At 44.1% G+C, this 22,379-nt stretch overlaps 1 protein-coding gene across 1 annotated transcript in view; it reads left to right on the top strand.

Annotated features, from left to right (window-relative positions):
* Positions 1–22,379, top strand: part of LRFN1 (leucine rich repeat and fibronectin type III domain containing 1) — an 805,820-nt gene that overhangs the window by 760,674 nt on the left and 22,767 nt on the right. The window contains exon 6 of the mRNA XM_078661333.1: positions 10,574–11,969. Within this exon, the coding sequence (XP_078517459.1) occupies positions 10,594–11,969 (1,376 nt within the window). The 5' untranslated portion in view covers positions 10,574–10,593. The remainder of the gene's footprint in view (positions 1–10,573; positions 11,970–22,379) is intronic.

The following is a 22,379-nucleotide window of genomic DNA, read 5'->3' on the forward strand; positions in this document are numbered from 1 at the left end:
TGGTTGTTGTTCAGACGGATAAAATGCATGGAATCTGTCTTTGTTTTAAAGGTAGTTAGTTGTAAGTAATAAACACAACTCCTAAAATGTCCATTTTATTAAAGAAGGTTTACAATTGTCACTGTAATATTACTGTGTGCTTAATTTTTACTACAACAATTCCAAAAACGTAGAATTTTTAGTCGTTTCTATCAAATTCATTTTTTAATTTATCTAGATGTGCCCTAATGTAGCAAACTGGGCTTCTTTGCAGATGCCACACCACACCTTTTGCCCCCATTGTGGACTGTTAGATGCTGGTTTTTGACTCTGATAGTGTGCTGGGACCTGCTAACCAGGCCCCAGTGCCCGTGCTCTTTCCCCTAAAAGTGATGTGAATTGTTGCACCCAATTGGCAAGGTACTTTGCCCCCTTGTAAGTCCCTAGTATATGGTACCAGTGGTACCAAGGGCAAGTGTGGAAAGGGGTCACCAGGGCTGCAGCACTGTTTGTGCCAAACTGAGTGACCCAAGTAAAAGTATGCCTGCAGGTTTGTCATTGCAGCCTTGCACGAGTAGCCTGTCTGCTCAAGAGTGACTCTGCACACAGCAAGTGCTACAGAACCACACCACTGCCTTAATGTAAGTAAGTCACTCTTAAGGTTGTCCTCCTAAGCCCAGGAGGTAGAGTGCATTATATTAAAGGTGTGGATATACATGTTTATACATATGTATTCCTACAGTAACCCTGTAAAGCAAGGTTTTACTGTGACCATAGAGTAACATGGGCTGGTCCATAGAGTAACATGGGCTGGCTAACGAGAAAACCCGAGATCGCCAGTTCTATTATGGAGCGACTGAATTGTGTTGTGTTTGGTGTCAAACATAGTTCTTTTTCACCCCCAACATGATTCTTGTGTTGAGGGTGAGCTAGCATGCACATATGTGCCACCCTGAGTGGGTGCCCACCTATGGTTTAGTGCTCTGGTGCCTTGGTGGGCTTCCCTGAGCCATTTGCCACCAAGAGAAGAGTCTGACCTCCTGGTGGGATGTGCTAGCACTTCCCCAGGATGGAGACAAAGGTCCGTCAGGAAGATGGTCACACCTCCTCCCTTTCATGATGGCTAGTGTGTACAGACACCAAAGCGGTGATCCTCAAAGGCTTTCACTGCCCTCGATATCTAATTACTTGTCTCCCACTTAAAGACAAAGGCCTTCACATCCAGTCCAGCCTGGCAGGTGAGGAATTGAGTTATTCAAGAGGAGTACACCTCGAAAAGACTAGAGACCTCTTTAGGGTGGGCTAGGAAGTTCGTATAACCAAGGAAGGGTTCTGCCATGTTAAAAGACCCTACATTTGAAGACTGTGGGTATAAAGATGGTGTACACCCATAGGATCTTGACATCTCTGGGACGGGTTAGCAACAGGGATGAGCAGCCCATTGTCCATTTTACCTCATGCCCTTAACACCCCTTAAACTGGGATTTAAGGGGCTCCCCTGGCATCAGAACCTCAGTTATGACTTTGTATCCAAAAAGAGGCACAAAGAAGATGCCTTCACCAACAACAAGCCTCTGGATTCTGCCGCAGTGCAAAGATAGGACACTTAAGTTTCCCGAAGAGACCATATACTGGTACAGAGGGTTTGATGTGTGTCCATGGCAAAAGCTTGATGCTCCCATCAAGATGGATTACAGTAGATACCAGAAACCGAAGCAGACTCTCTTGGATTGATGGACCAGTCCCCTGTAAGCTGCTGGAAAATCGATGTGCTGAGCGGCAAGAATTGCGACCTACTGGGCCTGTTGAGAGTGAGCATGAAGAGAAGTGAGACCTGCAAGACCAGGGTGGTAGCTAAGATTTCACCTAGCTTTAACCCACTACTCCACTCCTGTCGATCTCCAGCCGCCGAAATAACAGTGGACTACATTTGCTGCAGCCAAGGCTTGGTGATCGCCAGTAGGTGATAGACTCCTTGAACAACATCTCCAGCATGAGAGCACCTTACAGCGGCAGCGGCCGACATCGGCAACAACCCCGCTGCTGTGTCCCTGCATCCTGAAGGTGGAATTGTTGAATGTGTGGTAAAGCATCTTTGCTGCAACTTGCCCTGGTAATTGAATGCTGCCAGCAACCTCTGCACCCGGAACCACCAAGCAAGGTAGATGAAATCAAACTGTTCCACCTGGGTGCTAGGACCCCAAAGGCCTCTACTTTCCATGGGTAGGGTGGAACTCCATCCCCAAGTGTCTGTGTCATTTTGTCAAGTGCTGCAAGTTGGACAGCTCCTGCTGAACCCGTTCAGTACCAAGGGCAGAAAAGTCATCATCATCATCATCATCATCAAAAATCTTTATTCAGCTCCAAGACCATAAAAGTACACAAATGCATTTTGCTAAAATAAATTCCAAGTCACCTCTATACCTGGAATACGAATTAACAACCTTTGGAACTTGATCTAGAACCTGCATTACCTTAACCACAAGAGGGTTCATTTGAACTCACCCTGCAAGTGGCCGAGTTTCACCTGTGCTTCCCCCATTCATTTCAATGGGACAAATGTGACAGAGTTACTGCATTTATTTTTGAACACTTTTAAAATCCACAACTCCGGTTGTTTGTATGATACAAAGTAAATTTTGGTGTCTATATTTATATGAAAATACACTCTATTTTTTATAAATTGGCATTGGATTTCTTTCGAATAGTCTCAATCACTTATGCACCATAATGATAGTGTAAACTGCTTAACACATGTTCCTCGAATAATGCCTTACTGCTCTTTGCCACACTACCCAGACTGAGCTAAGGAATATTGTTGTTGATTCCAAAGATCATCTCTGTGCTGTGTAGTGTGAGTATATTGCATGGTAAGGTCCCAGCCATACCACATAATATTCCACTTTGCAACACCTAATAACTCCTTAGTACTGTTAATGCTTCCCATTTCTGAACCCATTAAAAAGAGATCTCCCCCATAATACTACATTTCCCTAAGCCCTGAAAATCCTTTACACTTTCCTTCCCTGACCATAAAAGCCTGTAACTACCCCGTAATGCTACCAGTCCCTGAGTTCCACCAACCCTTATTACCCCTTAATGCTAATATCCCCTGGTCCCTAAAACTCTCTTACTATCCCCTTACACACCCTCACCTGAAGTCGCCAACCCCTTGCTACCCCTTAACGCTACCAACCCTTTACTTCCCTTTGATGTGACCCTTTCTGAACCCTAAAAACCATTACAAATTCATTACACATCCATTCCAGAACCCTAAAAGCCTGTTACTACCCCTTAATGCTACCCGTGCTTGAATCTAAAAAACCCTTACTATCCCTTAAGACTCACCATTCATAAACTCTTACCAACCCTCAATTCTACCTTTCTAAGGACTCAAAAAAACCTGAACCACTTCTTGATGATACCCTTCTCTGAACCCTAGAAAACCCTTATTAACCATTAACACTACTCTTATTTGAAGCCTAAAACCCCCTATCTACCTCTTAAAGTGGCCAAGCCTTGTACACTACTAACACCTTACTACCGCTTAATACTACCATTCCTTGAATCCTAAAACCTCCTTACTAGTCCTCTGCTGCCTTCGCCACCTCAATGTAAATGATCTTATCTATTTTATCAGGAGGATGCCCCCTTGACCCTGCTCCCGGATACACTTACCTTTGCCCTAAAATACAGAACACCTATACATTTTTTGTAGCCACAACATTTATTTCTTCTATTTTTAGGGCTTGTGCCCTGCATTGCACTGCGCAGCAATGCTCGCAGTGCGAGCCCTTTAGTAGGTGAAAAACAGGGTTTTCAAGCTGCCCTAGGAATCACACCCGCTCGTGCGAGTGCTTTTCCTCTTTTGGGCAGCTATTGGCCTTTGCGTGCGTCTTTTTATAAAAGACTGCACTCAATTGGCCAAAGGCGGGCGCGTCGCTCCGCCCATGGCCTATTGGTGTCTATTACGCACTTGGTGCGTGAAATAGACACCAAAAGGCCATGGCTTGCAGTGGCGCACACGCGCACCACTCGTGAGCTTCTGTTTCGCTTTGGATCCATTTCACTTTGAAGCAACCCGCAGGAGCCCGCTCCTGAGGCAGCCTTCAGCAAGCGGGCAGTTGTGCAACTGCATATTTCCATTCCCTTTGTGCTTGTTGTTGCTTGGATGTGTCTGCGACCAGGACAGTTGAGTTTGGTTTGCCTGGCGAGAGAGCTGTGGGTGAGGTTGGTTATGCAGGACGAATATTTTTTTTTTGTGCTGACCGAGCAAGAAGAGAATTGTGTTGCTTCGGAGTATGTGTGTGTGACTCAAGACTGGCAGTGCATTTTGTGTGATAGTCACTTGTGTGTTGGAGCTAGGAAGCCCACATCTTGAATGGGGAGGGCAGGGTTGGGTGTCCACTACGGGTCACAATGGGGGTTTGTGTTTGCCTCGTTGCATGGACATGGCTGCTTTCGTCTGCTCGCATTGGTGTGTCTCTCAGGAAGTTTCACATGTGCACACCGAGGGCATGGAGATGTTGCATGTGGTGGAGCTCGGAACTTGGCAGCGGTGGCACCGTGGTGGCGGGCTCCTTGGTTGGGTGTCCACTACGGTTCACAAAGGGGGCTTGTGTTTGCCTCATTGCATGGACATGGGTGGTTTGGTTTGCTCGCATTGGGGTGTCTCTCGGGAACTTTCACACGTGCACACTGAGGGCATGGAGATGTTGCACGTGATGGGGCTTGGAACTTGCCAGCTGTGGCACCGTGGTGGGGGCTCCGTTCTGTGAACTCTGGAGGCGGAGGCTGGCGCTTGGCGTTTCCACAGGGTGTGAATCCATTTAAATAGATTTCACGTTGCGAGATGGTGCGGGAACGAGCTCTGGGTGGGCTTCTCTCTGACATCTCAGCTCCATCTTCAGCAGTGGGTGCCTCTTCTTGTGTCTGAAGTAGTTTTGCATTTTTTAATTTGCAATGTTTTGATTCGTAGGGAGTCGGCAGGGGCCAGGGCAGTATATTTTTTGTTTTGCACTTGATATGTGTCCCCATGTGTCGCAATATGCACTTATGTTTGTTGTATGCGCCCCGTCCCTGTTGTCTTCCACTGTTCTGTCTGTTTGCTTTCTTGCCTCGTCACACACTGGCTGCACTTCTGCTTGCCCACCCCCCTCTCTTCCGCCCCTGTGGTCTTTCTTTTCGTGCACGGTTGCTGCGTCTCTTTGTTTTCTGCATCCGTTCCATACCTGTGTACCGTTCCTCTCCCTCAATTTAGTTGTCTGCCTTTCCTTTCTGTTGGCCTCTTTCATTTCCATTTGCCAAGAACTCCCTGCGAGCCCCTCCCCCACCTTAATGACTATAAAGGCTATAATATGCTTAATTCATACTTATCTCCGTGTTTCTTTACAGTGGGCTTCCTCCAATCCTGGGCAGTCGGGTTGAGCCGATAACAGACCGGAGTGAACTTGTGTTAAAATGCTAGGTTTATTTTTTTAAAGCTTTTTTATGCAATTTAAATCGCAACTCGAGAAATATAACAAGTGTTGCTACAAATTTCCCTTCCAAACTTTGGCGAGGGGTTCTTATCATTTTGTATTGTGAAATTGGTTGCATGGTCTTCAGTAGAAGCAATAAAGCTTACCAACCCCATCACCTAATATAGTAGCTTCTGTGTGTGCCCTGTAGCACCCTGATTGTGTTTGTACATATAGGGTTATTTGCTGTTGTGGAACTCCCTTCTCACTCCTACCTAGCTTTTGAAAATACAGGAGCCACAAAACGTTGTGTGCAAACCAAGTATGACATATCGTGCCATTTGAAAAAGGCTGCTTTTATGAAGTAGGTCTCTATCACATTGTATACAACCCTGGCACACAACTTGCAGGCTCTTTTGACCTACTAAACATAAGTGAAAACCTGTCCACACAAATGCACACTGCATAATTCAACTACACAACACATTTCACCATCTACTAATTCCACACCACACAAATCCACTCCATAACATACCACATAATGCCAATCCATCAAATTCAACTACTCATATTTCCACTTCGCTCCATGCCACATAATTCCACTTCCCACACCTCTCCATGCCACATAATTCCATTACACGCAACACAATTCAACTCCAAATATTTCCACTACACTCCAGCCTACATAATTACACTTCACTCCACATATTTAGACTCCACATATATCCACTCAGCTCAAAAACACATAATTACACATCAAAATTGAACTCAACAACGTGCCCCATATTTACACTCAACATAATTCCACATTATGTCACACCACACAATTCAATGTCACACAATTACATACCACAAAACTTATTTATACACCACTCGATACCACATAATTACACTCCACACAAATCTACTCCATGCCACATACCAACACTCTCCCTCATGTATTCATCATTCTGCATAATTCAAGAATACAAGTAAATGCGAGACCTATTGCATTGCAACTGCTTGTTTCAGTAGACATCATTATTGACCCAACCTTTTCAGTCTAGAGATTTTACAACAGTATGTTTACTGCAAAGCCCAGTTTTCTAAAGTCTTAATGGTGATATAAGTGCCAAATGTAAGTGAAACTTCTGACAGCAGTTTTTGATCAGTCCAGCTGAAGAGATATTAAGTAAGTCTCCTGGACAATAGCTCCCAAAAATTTGGATGTGGGCACTGGAGGCTGACCTGGAAGGATCCTAAGGGAGATGTGGGCCCCGCTTTGGTGAGATTTAGTGATCCTGAAGGATATATGGAGACTCTTAGGCAGTGGAGGAAGTGTTGATTGAAGTGAGCATCAGGTCATGTGGTTAAAGTCTCCTAGAGACCATGAACATTATGTTATGGTCACCAGTGGTCACAGGTGTGACCCCTTGTTTACCCCATGAGACCCCTGGCACTGCTTTTGGCATCCATGACCTCAAAGGTGGCACAAGCAGTATCAGGAACATTGGGGTAGCTCGCCCTCATGAGCTTCGGTTGGGGCTCCACTCTCCGTGTTGTTTGGCTATTTTTTATGACACTAATAGTGAATACGATTATATGATGCACTAATAATGTAATACAAAATGGAGTACAATTAGCTGGAATGGCACCTTTGCTTTCAGTTGAGGTAAGTAAAATGCATTTAAATGTGTGCTGTGTTCGTGCTTGCTGGTGAGAGTGTTTTAAGTGAGAGAGAGAGCATGTGTATGTGTGGATATGTGTGTTTCTGTAAATGTGTGTGAGTGAACATGAGTAAGAGTCAGTGACAGTGAGTGATAATGTATGAGGTTGAGTGTCAGTAAATAAGTATGAGTGAGTCAGAGTAATTCAGACTGAGTGACAGTAAGAGACTGCTAGTGAATGAGAGAGAATAAATTAGTGTGAGGGAGTGTTAGGGAGTGTGAGAATCAATAAGAGTGATAACGAATGAAAGAGAGAGAGAGAGAGAGACAGTGAGTATGAAAAAAACAGTAGGGTAAGAGTGAGTGGAAGTAAGTGTGCGTGAGAAAGTGTTTGAGCCATAGTAACAGTGAATTTGAGTGAGAGTGAGCTTCAATGAGGACGAATGTATGACAGTGAGTAGTGATAAGTGAGAGTGAGTGAGAAATGGTGAGTGATAATGAGTGTAAGTACATAAGGGACAATAAATAGATGAGTGCAAATTAATGATAATAAATGAGTTTGAGTGAGTACGAATTTGAGTAAGTGAGTGAATGTAAGTGAGCATGAGTGAAAATGTGGTATTACGCATGTGAATCACCATTTTCCCCAATATAGTGAAGGTCATGTTTGTCTTATGGAGGGATCCATGGCAAATTACTGGACCTTGAATACTGGAGGCAATCATTAGCATGACAGGCACTAGTGAGAAAATACTGGCAGACTGGAGGTACATTTTGGCATAAAGGTAGACGTTTGGCACTGGTATACTAGAGGGAATTCTTGCCATATAGGGCACCTGTAGCAAACGCTGGGCCTGGCATTGTTCAGGAAATTCTTGTCATGAGGCACATTTGCAGTTCTTATTGTCATGATGGAGGACAAGTGTAGCATATGAGGACGGCAAAAATGACAAAATGGTGGTCCTGACATTCTGTGATAAAGGTAATTTTTAAAGTAAGAGTCACCCATAGTAAATGGCTAGCTTTAATTGTACAATTTTGGCTCTGGTATATTCAATGCAATATTTGACCAAATAAGATCCCCTTGACAAACTACTGGTCCTGGCACAATGGAGGCACTTCTTGACATAGGGAACACCCATAGCACATTTTGTAAAAATGATGTCAACTCTTAGTGAGTGCCAGATTTCATTGGCTTGGTACACCATGAAAGTACTTGAGTATTTGAATATTTAAGGAATATCCCTTCAAAGCCTATGGCTTTTCAACAAATGAAAGTGAAAGTTGTGCTTAAAGTGGCACGATTAGATCCCTGTGTTTTAAACATTTTCTTAGGAGTAGGACTAATCAACCTCTCTTAGAAGAGGTCTGACACACTTACTTCACTCACTCTCTACATTTCAGGGCCATTATTATGCACCAGAACTTTCAAAGACCGTGTTAGCACCCTCATATAGGTAGTATCTAAATGTATCTGTGTTGTGTAGTTACATTGATCATGCAAATGTTATAGAACTTCAACAATGTCACTTATTGATATATCATCACTGTTAAGGTCATATGAAATGACCTCTGGAGAAAATGTAAGTCAAAGGTAATATGATGCTACCTGTGATATCATTAAGGTCAAAGAGCGTGTGATGTCACTTCCGCATTTCGTGGCATCTTGGTGAATCGCAGTTCATGACAGAGATAGGAAGGAATCTAGTATGTGAATGTGGGCACCTCAAAGGGACATACATGAGGAGAGGTTAATGGAGAGATGTGGCGAGAGCGTTACAGAGCTCTTTATGAACACTCTATCAGGGTGAGATGGAATGGAGAGAGGCTAGTGTAAATAGGCAGAAAGGCTTGGGTAGGTATACAGAGAGTTTGGGGCATGAGGTGGAGTTCTAATGGCTGCATGATCTTACTCAGAAGGAAATGGAGGAAGCATCAGAAAAAATCAGGTGGACGCTTGGACTATGTTTGGTGACTGCTTCATGGTGAAGTAAACTCCAGGGGGAAATGCGGGGAACCTTCCAAAATATCTAGGAAGCCTCTGGGAAAATCTGATGAACTCTCAGTGAGACTTAATGGCACATCAGCAAGAAAAGGAGGCAGCATCAGAGAGATCTAGTGGGAAAGATATTTGGGGGCTGAAAGAGATATGTACAACCCTTGAGGAAAAAAGGAAAATACGGAGGGATTCTGAGGAAGATGAAGAAAGATCCTTTACAAGGTGTGGAGGGAGCATCAGATGATGTGTAGGTATATGGTTCCATTACAAGATATAGAGGGAGCATTGGCAGTGAATGATGTGTTGGAAGGATCTGAAGATTTTGAGGGATTGTCTGGAAAATGCCGTGGGAGCCCTTGCAGAAATGTAGTGGGCCTTTCAATGCTTCTAGAGGGAGCCTCAGCATATTTAAAATCTTCTGACGGCAGGTGGCGGGAATCTCAAGGAGATATAATAGATTCTTGAGGATGTATGGAAACAGCTTTGTGAGATATAGGTAGACCATTGAGAACATATGGGGGGGACTTATGAGATATGATGCACCAATGAGGACAGGGGAAACAAAGCTCAAGGATTTATGATAGAATATCAACGATATATCGAAGGAGCCTCAATAGGCATGAAAGATCATTGTTAACACATAGAGGGAGCCTCAAGCAGATGTAGAGTGGTCCTCAAGGAAATATCAAGGGAATAATGCCATGCACTGCAGAATTTTCACTATCCTTAATTGTAAAAATCTTCATTCAAAATACAAAACCTCTTTTCGAATAGGTTGAAAGAAATGTTGTTCTCGTTTTACTCCCACCCCTCCTTTCTCTTAACAGTACTTGATTTTACAGCATATGCCACTTACTTACAGCAATCTGGCTCATGCCATAGTTCTAGCAAGTACAGCACCTCCATGAAGATGAGAGTCAGTGTTGTTCTAAAATGGAGAGGAAGCACAGATGGAACCCATACATAGTTTTCTGCGAATAACCTTATAATCACATTATAGACTGCGACTTAGACTAGCTTCCAAGGGAAATTCCCAATAGCAAATGTATTCATTTACTTATTTTGCTTCTATCGAGTGCATCGCAAAAAAAGATTGTCTATAGATGCTTTCAAATAGACCTGAATTAAAGAACATGCTAGGACCTTGAGATACCCACCACTGAACAATCCTTCCAACAAGAAACGTTTGGGTTAAAGAACATTCCTAAAACTTAAGTGGAACGGTATACATATACTAAACAGTAGCCTAATATATGTTTATCTTCAGAAATCACAGAACACCTGACACTTTGCCTTCTTAATTTAGAGCTTCTGCACAAGCGGGCTGGGTCCAACAACAAAGTTACAAACATTATCTAGGATTGTATGCTTGAGATATCAAACTAGCATCCTAGTTTTGAAACTGATTGCCAGCTGTGCTTTTCAATTGATGTAATCTGATGTGATCTGTGGTGCTCAATAACTAAAACAGTGTGTTATTCTTCTTTCAGGACCAGGAAGTGACAGTATCATGGAAAAGCTGGTTGTCTACCTGGTGATGCTCAGCACTATGGTGAAGGCTCAACATTGCCCTGGCCGCTGCATCTGTCAGAACATATCTCCCACACTCACTATGCTTTGTGCCAAAACCGGGCTTCTCTTTGTGCCACCGGCCATTGACAGGCGGACAGTTGAGCTCCGGCTGACTGACAACTTTATCACAATTATCAGAAGGAAAGACTTTGTCAACATGACCAATCTAGTCCACCTCACCCTTTCAAGGAACACAATCAGCCAAATTATGCCCCTTGCTTTTTCCGACCTACGTGCCCTGCGTGCCCTTCAAATGAACAACAATCGACTTGCCGCACTCCGTAATGAGCACTTCAAAGGGCTTGGGAACCTACGCCATCTTATCCTAGGCAACAACCAAATCAATACCATTGAGCCTGGGTCTTTCAATGAATTTATGGCCACTATTGAAGACTTGGACTTGTCGTACAATAACCTGGAGACTCTCCCCTGGGAGGCCATTGGCCAGATGGTCAATTTAAATACTCTCACTTTGGATCACAACTTGATTGACCACATTGCGGAAGGGACTTTTTCAATGCTTCATAAACTGGTCCGTCTGGATATGACCTCCAACAGGCTGCACAAACTTCCTCCAGACAATCTATTCCTGAGGGCCAAAGTATTGGCTAGTGCCAGGAACTCCCCCTCATCTTCTCTGGCGATCAGCTTTGGGGGAAATCCTCTGCACTGTAACTGTGAACTGCTATGGCTTCGGCGTATGACCAGAGAGGATGACTTGGAAACCTGTGCATCACCAGATCAGCTGATGGACAAGTACTTTTGGTCCATCCAAGAGGAAGAGTTCATCTGTGAACGTCCTCTGATCACACGAAATTTTTCCAGCAAGCCATTTATTATGGAAGGCCAAGCAGTAAGCCTGAAGTGCAAGGCTGTGGGTGACCCCGACCCATCAATTCACTGGATAGGCCCAGATGGGAAACTGATTCACAACACAACCAGGGCTGTGATATTTAACAATGGCACACTGGATATTTTGATTACCACCCTAAAAGATAATGGTATTTTCACATGTATCGCCTCAAATGCAGCTGGTGAGACAACTGCAGCTGTGGCAGTCACTATCGTCCCCTTACCGCTATTAGTCAATAACACAGGCAACATTAGAGGGCCAGACCCTGGTTCCTCGGATATCACAACTTCCACCAAATCAGGAGCAAATGACACCAAAAACCATTTAGACAAGAAAATTGTGGCAGCAGACCTGACCACAACATCTGTGGTCATTCATTGGCCATCTGAAAGGCATATCCCTGGGATCCGAATGTACCAGATACAATACAACAGTTCCTTGGATGATTCACTGGTTTACAGGTATGTTTAGGTGGGAATGGACATTTTAGGCAATGAAACTAACCTAAATATTCTCTCAACACCAGAAACAGCTGAACTGTCTCAGATGGTATCTCCAAATGTAACTGTAGGTGAGGGATTCTCCTCAAAAACACTTGGTTATCAAGAGGACCAGTAATTAAACAGGGCTAGGAAATATACAGTTATGGGATTCAATTGTACAACCTGTGGGCATCCCTCTCCACCCACAAGAATACTTACTGGTATTACCTTTCTGGTTGTCAGACACCTACTGAAGAGATCCACTGCACCCATAGGTTCACTTTTCTACTATGCCTCACATGAAAAAAAAAATCTATGATTTTGTGCACCATTTATACACATGGTTTCCTCCCTGTTACATATTCCTCTGTGCTGTACTCTACTGCAGTGTAACTGTATACTGACTTTCATAAATGCTTTCTTACATCTCCACTATTTGGAAAACAATCCCATGATTGGCCATTTCAACCTCTAATCCACATTCCCATCTCCAGGGATCACCACTGTGCAAATACACAGCTTTAGGATTGCCATTGCAACCTTTGAGCCTCGACCTGCCTGATCTAGAATATCTTCTGCTTGGAAAAGACCCATTAAATCACTCATTTAATCTCCTTCATCACACTCCATATATACACCTCTCCTTCATCTACTCCCTTTCTCATGTGTACACTCAAGTAGCATGTGGCGTGCTGTCACTAACCTCAGTTATTCACTGCGTGTGCTTTCCACAGTTATGCATGCATCAGCACCTGGACTAACTATTGTAGCCTCCACTCCCAAGTTCTGGAATATTTCAAATCGGGATCTCGACGAGGAACCACCCTTGTAGACCATGTGCCCCCCAAGGCCATCAAATGCCTCCACTTAAAGAAAGAGATCTCCAGGGTTTACCTAACTATCCCTCTGTAGGCTATGGGGCCTGCCGTCTCTCTTGAGGGGGCTTCTGAAATTCCTGTGTCAGTTAGAATGTGTTAATGAAGCCACAACATGGAATTCTGTGATTCTGAGGCCCATCGTTTTCTACATAATTATTGATTTAAAGCAGTTTCCCATAATCCACCATCTTCAGCATTGTTTGCAGATTGAAAAATATTGTGCTCCAAGCTTAACTGGATCAAATGTTACTGAAAAAGGCACAGACGTGGCTCGGTGCAGTTGCAGAACCTTTGCAATTGTTAACTGGTTACCTTACAGTAGCTGTTTGCTGTATTTTTGTGTTAAACTGATATCAATGAGGTAAAACCTATGCCTACACAGCACTAATGATTGTCAGACTGTCAAGATAGTTAAATGATACTGTCACAGAATGCACCACAGTAGTTTGCAAAATGTGCCTTTTCTTGCCACATAATTTAGTAAACCCTGCCTCATAATTTTATCCTTCATGGCCATATAATTCCAGTGGTCCTGACCACAATTTTATTTAGACTGGTCTACCTCTGCATCTCACCTCTGATCGCAACAAATCAGTACAGTATGAATTCTCTCCTTTCTGTGTCTGGTTTGGCTAGCCGTTAACCTGGCATTCATGATGTTTTGTCTTTGCAAAAGTAGTCTAATAGTGGCAATCAGAGCTGTGATCTGTTTTACATGGCATCCAACATCCCGCTGTTTGAGGCATCTTGTCACAAAAAGTAGGAAAAACAGACAGTAGTAGGTCAATGAGTGGAAGAGGGCATAGAATATGCAAAAAATGAGATGCAGATGCAAAATAATGAATTCACTTAGATTTAGGCTGAACTGCGAAACTCAAGTCTGTACTACTGCTCCTAAGATAAAATCATCAGGTTGCCGAGCTCACATACCTTGGTTGGTGCTAGCTTGGTTGGACTAGGGATTGTTAGCTCGAAAGTCAGGGTCCACAGTTCAAGCTGCTTGAAAAGTTCAAGAGATGTGCTATTAATATTGGACCAAACAGCGGGCCACTGGTAATGAGGGTCTTAGTAAACACCTTTCCAGTTTCTTTTTTGACAAAACTCAGGACATTTGGGGTAATACCTGGGCTCGGTATTTTTCTGTCTTACATTACCCCATTTAGAGTGAAACTTCAGGTGCTAAACCCCATCTGCATTGTTACATGAGTTCCAAACTACTGATTTCACAATTCTGTGATTGCATTTCAGGCATTTAATCAGGTTGAGTCTAGACTCTTGTCTTGTGTCCTGCTAAAGAATCCAGACTACAATACTGTGCATGTTCTGACTTCAATATTGTACATGTTCTGACTTTAATATTGTACATGTTATGACGTCAAGTATCAGTGCTTCCTTGAAAATTGGTGTTTCTTCTCTGCCCAGAAAAATATCAATGACACCGAACCTTTCTCCCTGGTCCTTCATGAGCACTCGAAAGTCAAACCAAATTTCCAACTCCTAGTAGCAGCTACACTATCAAAACATATGTAAACTAAATACATATATATCTGCCGAATGCCCCTATTTGCAGACAACAAGATGTACCAAGTCGTGTGCAGATATCAATGTGTGACACTTCTTGTGTTATCACTCTAAATATTTGGGATATAAGTGACCTTGAGATAGTTGCCCAGTTAAGGAAGGTATTCATTTGAACAAATGTGTTCCTTACTGGGAGGACCTTCTAGATTTCTCCACTTTTGTTTCACTACTTTAACCCCATTCCTTTATTCATGGTCTACCCAGATTCCCTTTTGTTACCAATTCTATTAAGCCTTTAGGTTCAGACCATGAACAACTCTCCACCAGTCCCTCTGCTTTCTTATCTATTCAAAAACTGATGATAGCCAGCTTCTCCGTGGTCAGGACTAGATGTTCTACCTTTTCTTCACCCAACTTTGGGAATGCACACAGCCTGTGGGCACTGGATTAGCATATACTTGATTAAGCTTGATGGAGTCCAGGCTGATGAAATTACCTATTCAATCATCAGACATCAAAGTCATAAAATACATTGGTTTCATGCTGGATGGCGGTATTTTAATGGCATCATTATTGTAATTACACCATTACAAAGGGGTGACATCTCACCCCAACCAATCGCACAGCTTAGTTGTGCCTGCTTCAGCGACTTATTTATAAATGTATTCCTTTATATTCCAACTTTATACTTATTTGTTTTCCTCTTTATTCTTATTTTCAAAATGCTTAAATTCCACAGGTGGAGTGATAATGCAATTTCCCAAGTTTCTAATGTTCCAACTGTGTCCATCCGGACCTCTTTTGGAGAACACGACCAAAGCATATTTCACTCAGGGCAGTGTTTATTCATTAAAACCCAATGCATTTCGTGCATAAAAGCACTTCTTCAGGGGTCACTATAATCAATAAAAACAGTCATCAGCTAATCCAATAACTATCATTACACACATCTTTTGTTTAACTATTTCAATGCGGTATGCATTATTGGTAAAATAATTAAAATTGTTACAATATGCAAAAACCTTGGTAAAAATTGAAGCTCACATAAAAAATGGGCGAACAAAGCAGTCCCATGCCAGATGCGCAGCATTTGCCATCTTCTGCCATAAACTCAAAATCACTGAGGAAAATTCAATCAACCACCATAAATGCGAGGATATCACTAAAATATCATGCTCACCAGCCTGAGATTATCTCGATGAAATGATCGACCTGCTAGTTTTGTAGGAATTATGCCCTGCAGCAGTGAACCACTACCTTTTCAAAAGAACAGTTACAAAAACCACCAAAATAAATTCATCACTAGAAGACAGGGAAACCCTAGAAAAACGCTCTCATGCCAGGTTCATGTTAAACAGTTACAAGACCCTGAGACCACAGCAAGTACCTGGGAGAAGTTTTAAATTGCAGGATAAAAAACAAATATCTGAACTATTGCCTCGGGATTTTACAATCTCAAGTGCACAATAGTCCCTGGCTGAGAGCTGAAGGGACATGTTCAAGTTCAAGTTCATGTATTTATAAAGCGCACTACTCACCCAGAGGGTCTCAAGGCGCTGGAGGGAGGGGTTTACTTTTTATCGAATAGCCATGTTTTCAGTTCTTTTCTGAAGGAGATGTGATTCTGAGTAAGGCGGAGGTGGGTGGGGAGTGAGTTCCAGGTCTTGGCAGCCAGGAAGGAGAAGGATCTGCCACCCATGGTGGTTTTTCGGATGCGCGGGACTGCGGCGAGGGCTTGATTGGATGATCTTAGTTGGCGGGTGGGATAGTAGAAGGACAGTCGGGTGTTGAGGCATTCGGGTCCTAGATTATAAAGGGCCTTGTGTGCGTGGGTAAGAAGGCGGAAAGTGATTCTTTTGTTGACGGGAAGCCAGTGGAGGTTTTTTAAGTGACCGGTGATGTGCTCTTGGCGCGGGATGTCTAATATGAGTCTTGCTGATGCGTTTTGGATGCGCTGGAGTTTTTTCTGCAATTTAGTTGTAATTCCGGCGTAGAGTGTGTTGCCATAGTCCAGTCGACTTGTGACCAGTGCATGGGTGACAGTCTTTCTTGTTTCGAGGGGGATCCAGCGGAAGATCTTTTTGAGAATGCGAAGGACGTTGAAGCAGGAGGACGATGCGGCGTTGACTTGTTTGGACATTGAGAGGGAGGAGTCTAGAATGATGCCAAGGTTACGTGCATGGTCTGTGGGTGTGGGCGCAGATCCCAAAGCGGAAGGCCACCAGGAGTCGTCCCAAGCTGAGGGGGAGGATCCTAGGATGAGCACCTCCGTCTTGTCTGAGTTGAGTTTTAAGCGGCTCTGTTTCATCCATTCGGCTACTTCTTTCATACCTTCGTGAAGGTTGTTTTTGGCGGTGTTGGGGTCTTTGGTGAGGGAAAGGACTAGCTGGGTGTCGTCGGCGTAGGAGATGATGTTGAGGTTGTGTTGACGTGCGATGGAGGCGAGGGGACTCATGTAGACGTTGAAGAGGGTGGGACTGAGTGAGGAACCTTGAGGTACGCCGCAGATGACTTCGGTGGGCTCTGAGTAGAATGGGGGGAGTCGGACTCTCTGTGTTCTCCCGGCTAGGAATGAGATGATCCAGTCCAAGGCTTTTCCTTGTATGCCGGTGTAGTTGAGGCGTTGTATGAGGGTGTTGTGACAGACAGTGTCGAAGGCGGCGGAGAGGTCGAGTAGAATGAGGGCCACTGTTTCACCGTTGTCCAGGAGTGCTCGGATGTCGTCGGTCGCCGCAATGAGGGCGGTTTCGGTGCTGTGTTTGGCTCGAAAGCCATTCTGTGAGGGATCCAGGGAGTTGTTGGATTCAAGGAAGGCTGCTAGTTGGCTATTGACGGCTTTCTCGATGACTTTGGCCGGGAAAGGGAGGAGGGAAATGGGTCGGTAGTTTTTCAGATCTGAGGGGTCTGCTGTTTGTTTTTTCAGAAGGGCGCTAAGTTCGGCGTGTTTCCATATTTCTGGAAAGGTGGCGGAGTCGAAGGAGCAGTTGATGACATCGCGGAGTTGGGGAGCGATGATGGAGTCAGCTTTGTTGAAGATGAAGTGGGGGCAGGGGTCAGAAGGTGAGCCAGAGTGGATTGAGTTCATGAGGCGAATGGTGTCTTCAATGGTGATTGGGTTCCAGGAGTTGAGGTGGTTAGTTGGAGGGGTGGGATCTGAAGTGGGTGGGGTGAGTTGGTCATTGGGAGTATTCTTGAAGCTGTTGTGGATGTCGGCAATTTTGTTGTAGAAGAAGGAGGATAGCGCATCGCAGAGGTCTTGGGAGTTAGTGATGTCGTTGGATGCTGCGGGAGGGTTGGTGAATTCTTTGACGATATTGAAGAGTTCCTTGCTGTTATGAGAATTGTTGTCGAGACGGTCCTTAAGTGCTGATTTCTTGGCGGATCGGATCAGTTGGTGGTGTTTGCGGGTGGCTGTCTTGAGGGAGGCCATGTTGTCTGAAGTTGGTTCTTTTCTCCAATTCTTCTCCAGGGTGCGGCATGTCTTCTTGGATTTTTTAAGGTCATCATTGAACCAGGGAGCTTTTTTGCTGGATGGTTTCGACTGGTGTTTTTTCAGGGGTGCTAGTTCGTCCGCACTGTGGGTAATCCATTGCCTGAGGTTGGTGGCCGCTAGGTCTGGGTCCGTTGCCAGGGTGGGAGTGTTTTGGCTGAGTGATGTGAGGAGTTGTTCAGTGGTGATTTTGTTCCATTTTCTTCGGGGAATGGGTTGTAGACGGTTGTGGGTCAGGGTTGTTCTGTAGCTGAAGTGAACACAGCTATGATCCGTCCAGTGGAGGGCTGTAGTATGATCGAAGGAGATGTGCTTGCTGGAGGTGAAGATAGGGTCGAGCGTGTGTCCGGCTATGTGAGTGGGGGTGTCAACAAGTTGTTTGAGTCCTAGATTGGACAGGTTGTCCAGAAGGGTGGTGGTGTTGTTGTCGACAATGTTGTCAAGGTGGAAGTTGAGGTCTCCTAGAAGGATGTAGTTCTCGGAGGCGAGGGCGTGCGAGCTGACGAAGTCAGTGATGTCGTCGCTGAATTGAGATCGGGTGCCTGGGGGCCTGTAAATGAGAGTTCCTCTAAGTGTGGTCCTGGGGTCGGTGTGGATCTGAAAGTGGAGGTGTTCGGCGGTGGCAAGATTGACGTCAGAGCTGGTTGTAATTTTGATGGTGTTTCTATGGACGATGGCGATGCCTCCTCCAGTTTTTTTATTGGTGCGGTCTTTTCGAATGATCTTGTAATTGTCCGGTATGGCTATGGCGATGTCGGGGGCAGAAGATGCATTCATCCATGTTTCAGTAAGGAAGGCGATGTCAGGTGACGCAGTGTCGATTAGGTCCCAGATTTCGGTTGCATGTCTGTGGACCGAGTGGGTGTTCAGTAGGATGCATTTCAAGTCGTTGGGTTCGGAGCTGTGTGTGGAGGAAGTGTGTTTGGTGAGGGTCCTGACGCAGTTGAACTTACAGGAGAGGCAGGAGAATGGGCCGTGGGTACGTCCTGGGGTGGCTTCACAGCAAAGTGGAGTGCGTCCGGCGTTGAGGGCGAGGAGTGTAGCGGCATCATAAGTTACTCTGGGGGGTTGGGAGCGGCATAGAGCAGGGGGACGGGCGCTGGGCGCGGTCCAGGCGCGGACGGGCGTAGACGGGCTTACCTTTGGCGCACCTTCGGCGAGGTCGCAGCGCGTGGACGCTGCGCGTTGAGGCATTCGACATAAATGGGTAGTGGAGGGGGCGGAGCGTGGGAGGGGCCGCTGGGAGGTGGGGTCGCGGTGGAGTGACGGTGTGGGAGGACGGCACTACAAACAAAATGGCAGCAACAGTAAACAAATGCTGCAAGGCAGGACAAGAATAGGCACAGGCAGTGATAATAGTGGGGCGCTTATGGGGGAGGGTAAAGTGATACGAGATTTGGCAGTACTATAGGTAATGTGCAATAAGCTATCGAATTGTGCAGCCAGTAATTCGAGGCAAGATTTACTCAGCAATGACAAAGCCCAGCAGTGAGCAGAGCGCAGAATATTTCAGAGCTGTCAGGTGTACTCGGTGATCAGTAAAACACAAAGCGCTACAAATGCCCAGCAGTGCGATATCACCAAGCGCTACAAATGGCCAGCAGTGCGGTATCACCAAGCGCTACAAAAGCCCAGCAGTGCAAGCGCTACAAAAGCCCAGCAGTGCGATATCACCAAGCGCTACAAAAGCCCAGCAGTGCAAGCGCTACAAATGCCCAGCAGTGCGGTAAATTTAGCAGAGGTTGTCGGAAGAAAGGAGTACTTAGCTAAATTGAGGTGCTATGGTAAGATGCCAGGTCGGGAGGAGGTGGTGGGAGCGACCGCTTCTGCCGAGGACAGGACGGTGGACATGACCTGCCGACTATGTGACCTTGCAACCAAAAATCTGGTCCACACCATCTTCCTCTGTAATTCAACTCTAGACATACGCCGACAATGGCTGCACCCACTTTGGAACCAGCTAGGGAGTGCTCTGCAGGCAAGCCATTCTGGTTAGCCTTAACTCTAGAAATCAGAGAACTAGCTCCCGAACTGTAAAGTACCTTCAAGGAGTAGAGAGGGTTTGGATAAAGGCAAAAGACACACAACTGCCATTGGACATAAATCAAGCAGCAGCCCCCAGTTATGTGATCCTCAGCCCTCAGTCAAACGGTCCTCTTCGACAATGAACCTTTTAAAATTGCTGCTCAATGTTTGTAATTATCATTTCATTTCAACAAACTGTGTGTTTACAAATGTAAATAGCTTCTTATCATCTCCCCCCTTTGCAATAACACTTTTCTACCATTTTAAGTTTGTTTTGTTATGATATGGCTAATTGGTTTCTAGATTTTTGCATATTATAATTATATTAATTAATCTAACAATAAAGGGTAATTTCTGAAAAAAAGAAAACCATAGAAAATATATGAAAGCAAATTGGTGAAGGGGGCAAGCATTCACAAAATGTCAGGGCCTTGATGGGCAACCATCCATGCAATGAAAAACCACGGAAAACGCATGAAAGCCATGGGTGAAGGGAGCCATCTCAAAGCTCATTCTCTTTCTGATCTTCGCTTTGCACATTTTTGATACATTTAGAACAGGAGGTCTGCCAAACAGTGGATACTGATCTGGTTCAAGTATGTGCAAGGGTGTCCTTGATGGCAAGCTGTCAAATAGCAAATAGAGGTCAGCAGAGAGAAAACATCCAGAAGAGAGATAGTCTTGTCAGATTATGATATAAATAGCCAGATGTGGATCTCTTGAGCGGTTAGAGATGGAAACCATCTGGGTTTGACCCTGAGTCCCACACTTTGTAATCTTTATCTCGCTCCAGTAGCAGATCTGATCGCCTCCTTTGGGCTTAATTTCTATACTTACGCGGACAACACTCAAATTATTATTAGACTGGATGAGTCCGGCAACTGAAAATACATTTTTAAGGTTGGTCTCAGCAATGTGGCAGCTGGATTAATGCCAACTTTCTCTGTTTAAACATTGACAAGAAGGGGGAGGATATCTTTGGGAATCCCTCTGTCTGGTGGGACTCTAGGGGCCCGATTCACAGAACTAAATTAAGACAAAATCCTAAACTTACTACCATTTATGTATTCACAGAAGGCACTTACTCATTTTGGAATTCACAGAAGACACTTACTCATTTTGGTGTTCACAGAAGTTAGGAGTCCTAACTTTAGGACTCCTAAATGCCTTTTGTGAATACCGAAAGTCTTAAAGTTAGGATTTTTTCTCAGTTTAGTAGTAGTAAAGTTAGGACTCCTAACTTTAGGACTCCTAAATGCCTTCTGTGAATACCGAAAGTCTTAAAATTAGGATTTTTCTCAGTTTAGTAGTAGTAAAGTTGAGAAAAATCCTAATTTTAAGACTTTCGGTATTCACAGAAGGCATTAAGGAGTCTTAAAGTTAGGAGTCCTAACTTTACTACTACTAAATTGAGAAAAATCCTGATTTTAAGACTTTCGGTATTCACAGAAGGCATTTAGAAGTCCTAAAGTTAGGAGTCCTAACTTTACTACTACTAAATTGAGAAAAATCCTAATTTTAAGACTTTCGGTATTCACAGAAGGCATTTAGAAGTCCTAAAGTTAGGACTCCTAACTTCTGTGAATACCGAAAAGATTAAGTGCCTTCTGTGAATACCAAAATGAGTAAGTGCCTTCTGTGAATACCAAAATAAGAGTAAGTTTAGGATTTTGTCTTAAGTTAGTTCTGTGAATCGGCCCCAAGGTGGCCAACTTCTTTGGGAATGCCTCCCTCACCTGTTGAGAAAGCATGCAATTTTGGTTTCATTTTTGACAACATATCATATTTCAATGCTCAGGTCCATAAACTCTTTTCCACCTACTGTATCTGCTGGAAAACATTGAAAAATATACTGCTGCTTACCCACGACGAACACAACCAGCAGCTTATCCAAGAATTAATAATTAGCCATTTGGATTATGCCCAGTGGGTTATGCCTGGAACTTCCAAAATATGCTCAGAAAAGGATTCACGTTATTCACAAGGCAGCGGCCAGGCTCATTCTATATATATCTAAAAAAAAGAGCATCATCTGAAGGTGCTCCAATGGCTTTCAGTTGGAAAGAGATGCACTTTCTAAGCACTCTGCATAAATCACTACATAAATCAATAAACTCTGAAAAGCATGCAACCCATTATATCTTGTAGCTTTTTCAGAAATATACACCAAACTGAGCATCTGTGCTACCGATCCAAGTCACAAATTAAAAAATAATACAGAATTGGAGGCTGAGCTTTTTCACTGGTCACTGCAAAGGCCCAGAATGTCTTTCCTTCTGTCTAAGAGCAGAATCCAGGTTTCTCCCTTTCCAAAACGCTCTCAAGACCTATAATGTTTTTACAGTCATTCGACCGCTGATTCCACTTTTTTATTAGTACTAGGAATCTCCATGTATAGGTGTGCTTTATAAAACTCAAATCAAATAATACCAAATCATTAGAGAAACACAATTATCACAAAGAACACAAGAGATG

This window comes from Lissotriton helveticus, chromosome 9 (genome assembly GCF_964261635.1).
Source record: "Lissotriton helveticus chromosome 9, aLisHel1.1, whole genome shotgun sequence".
NCBI lineage: Eukaryota > Metazoa > Chordata > Amphibia > Caudata > Salamandridae > Lissotriton > Lissotriton helveticus.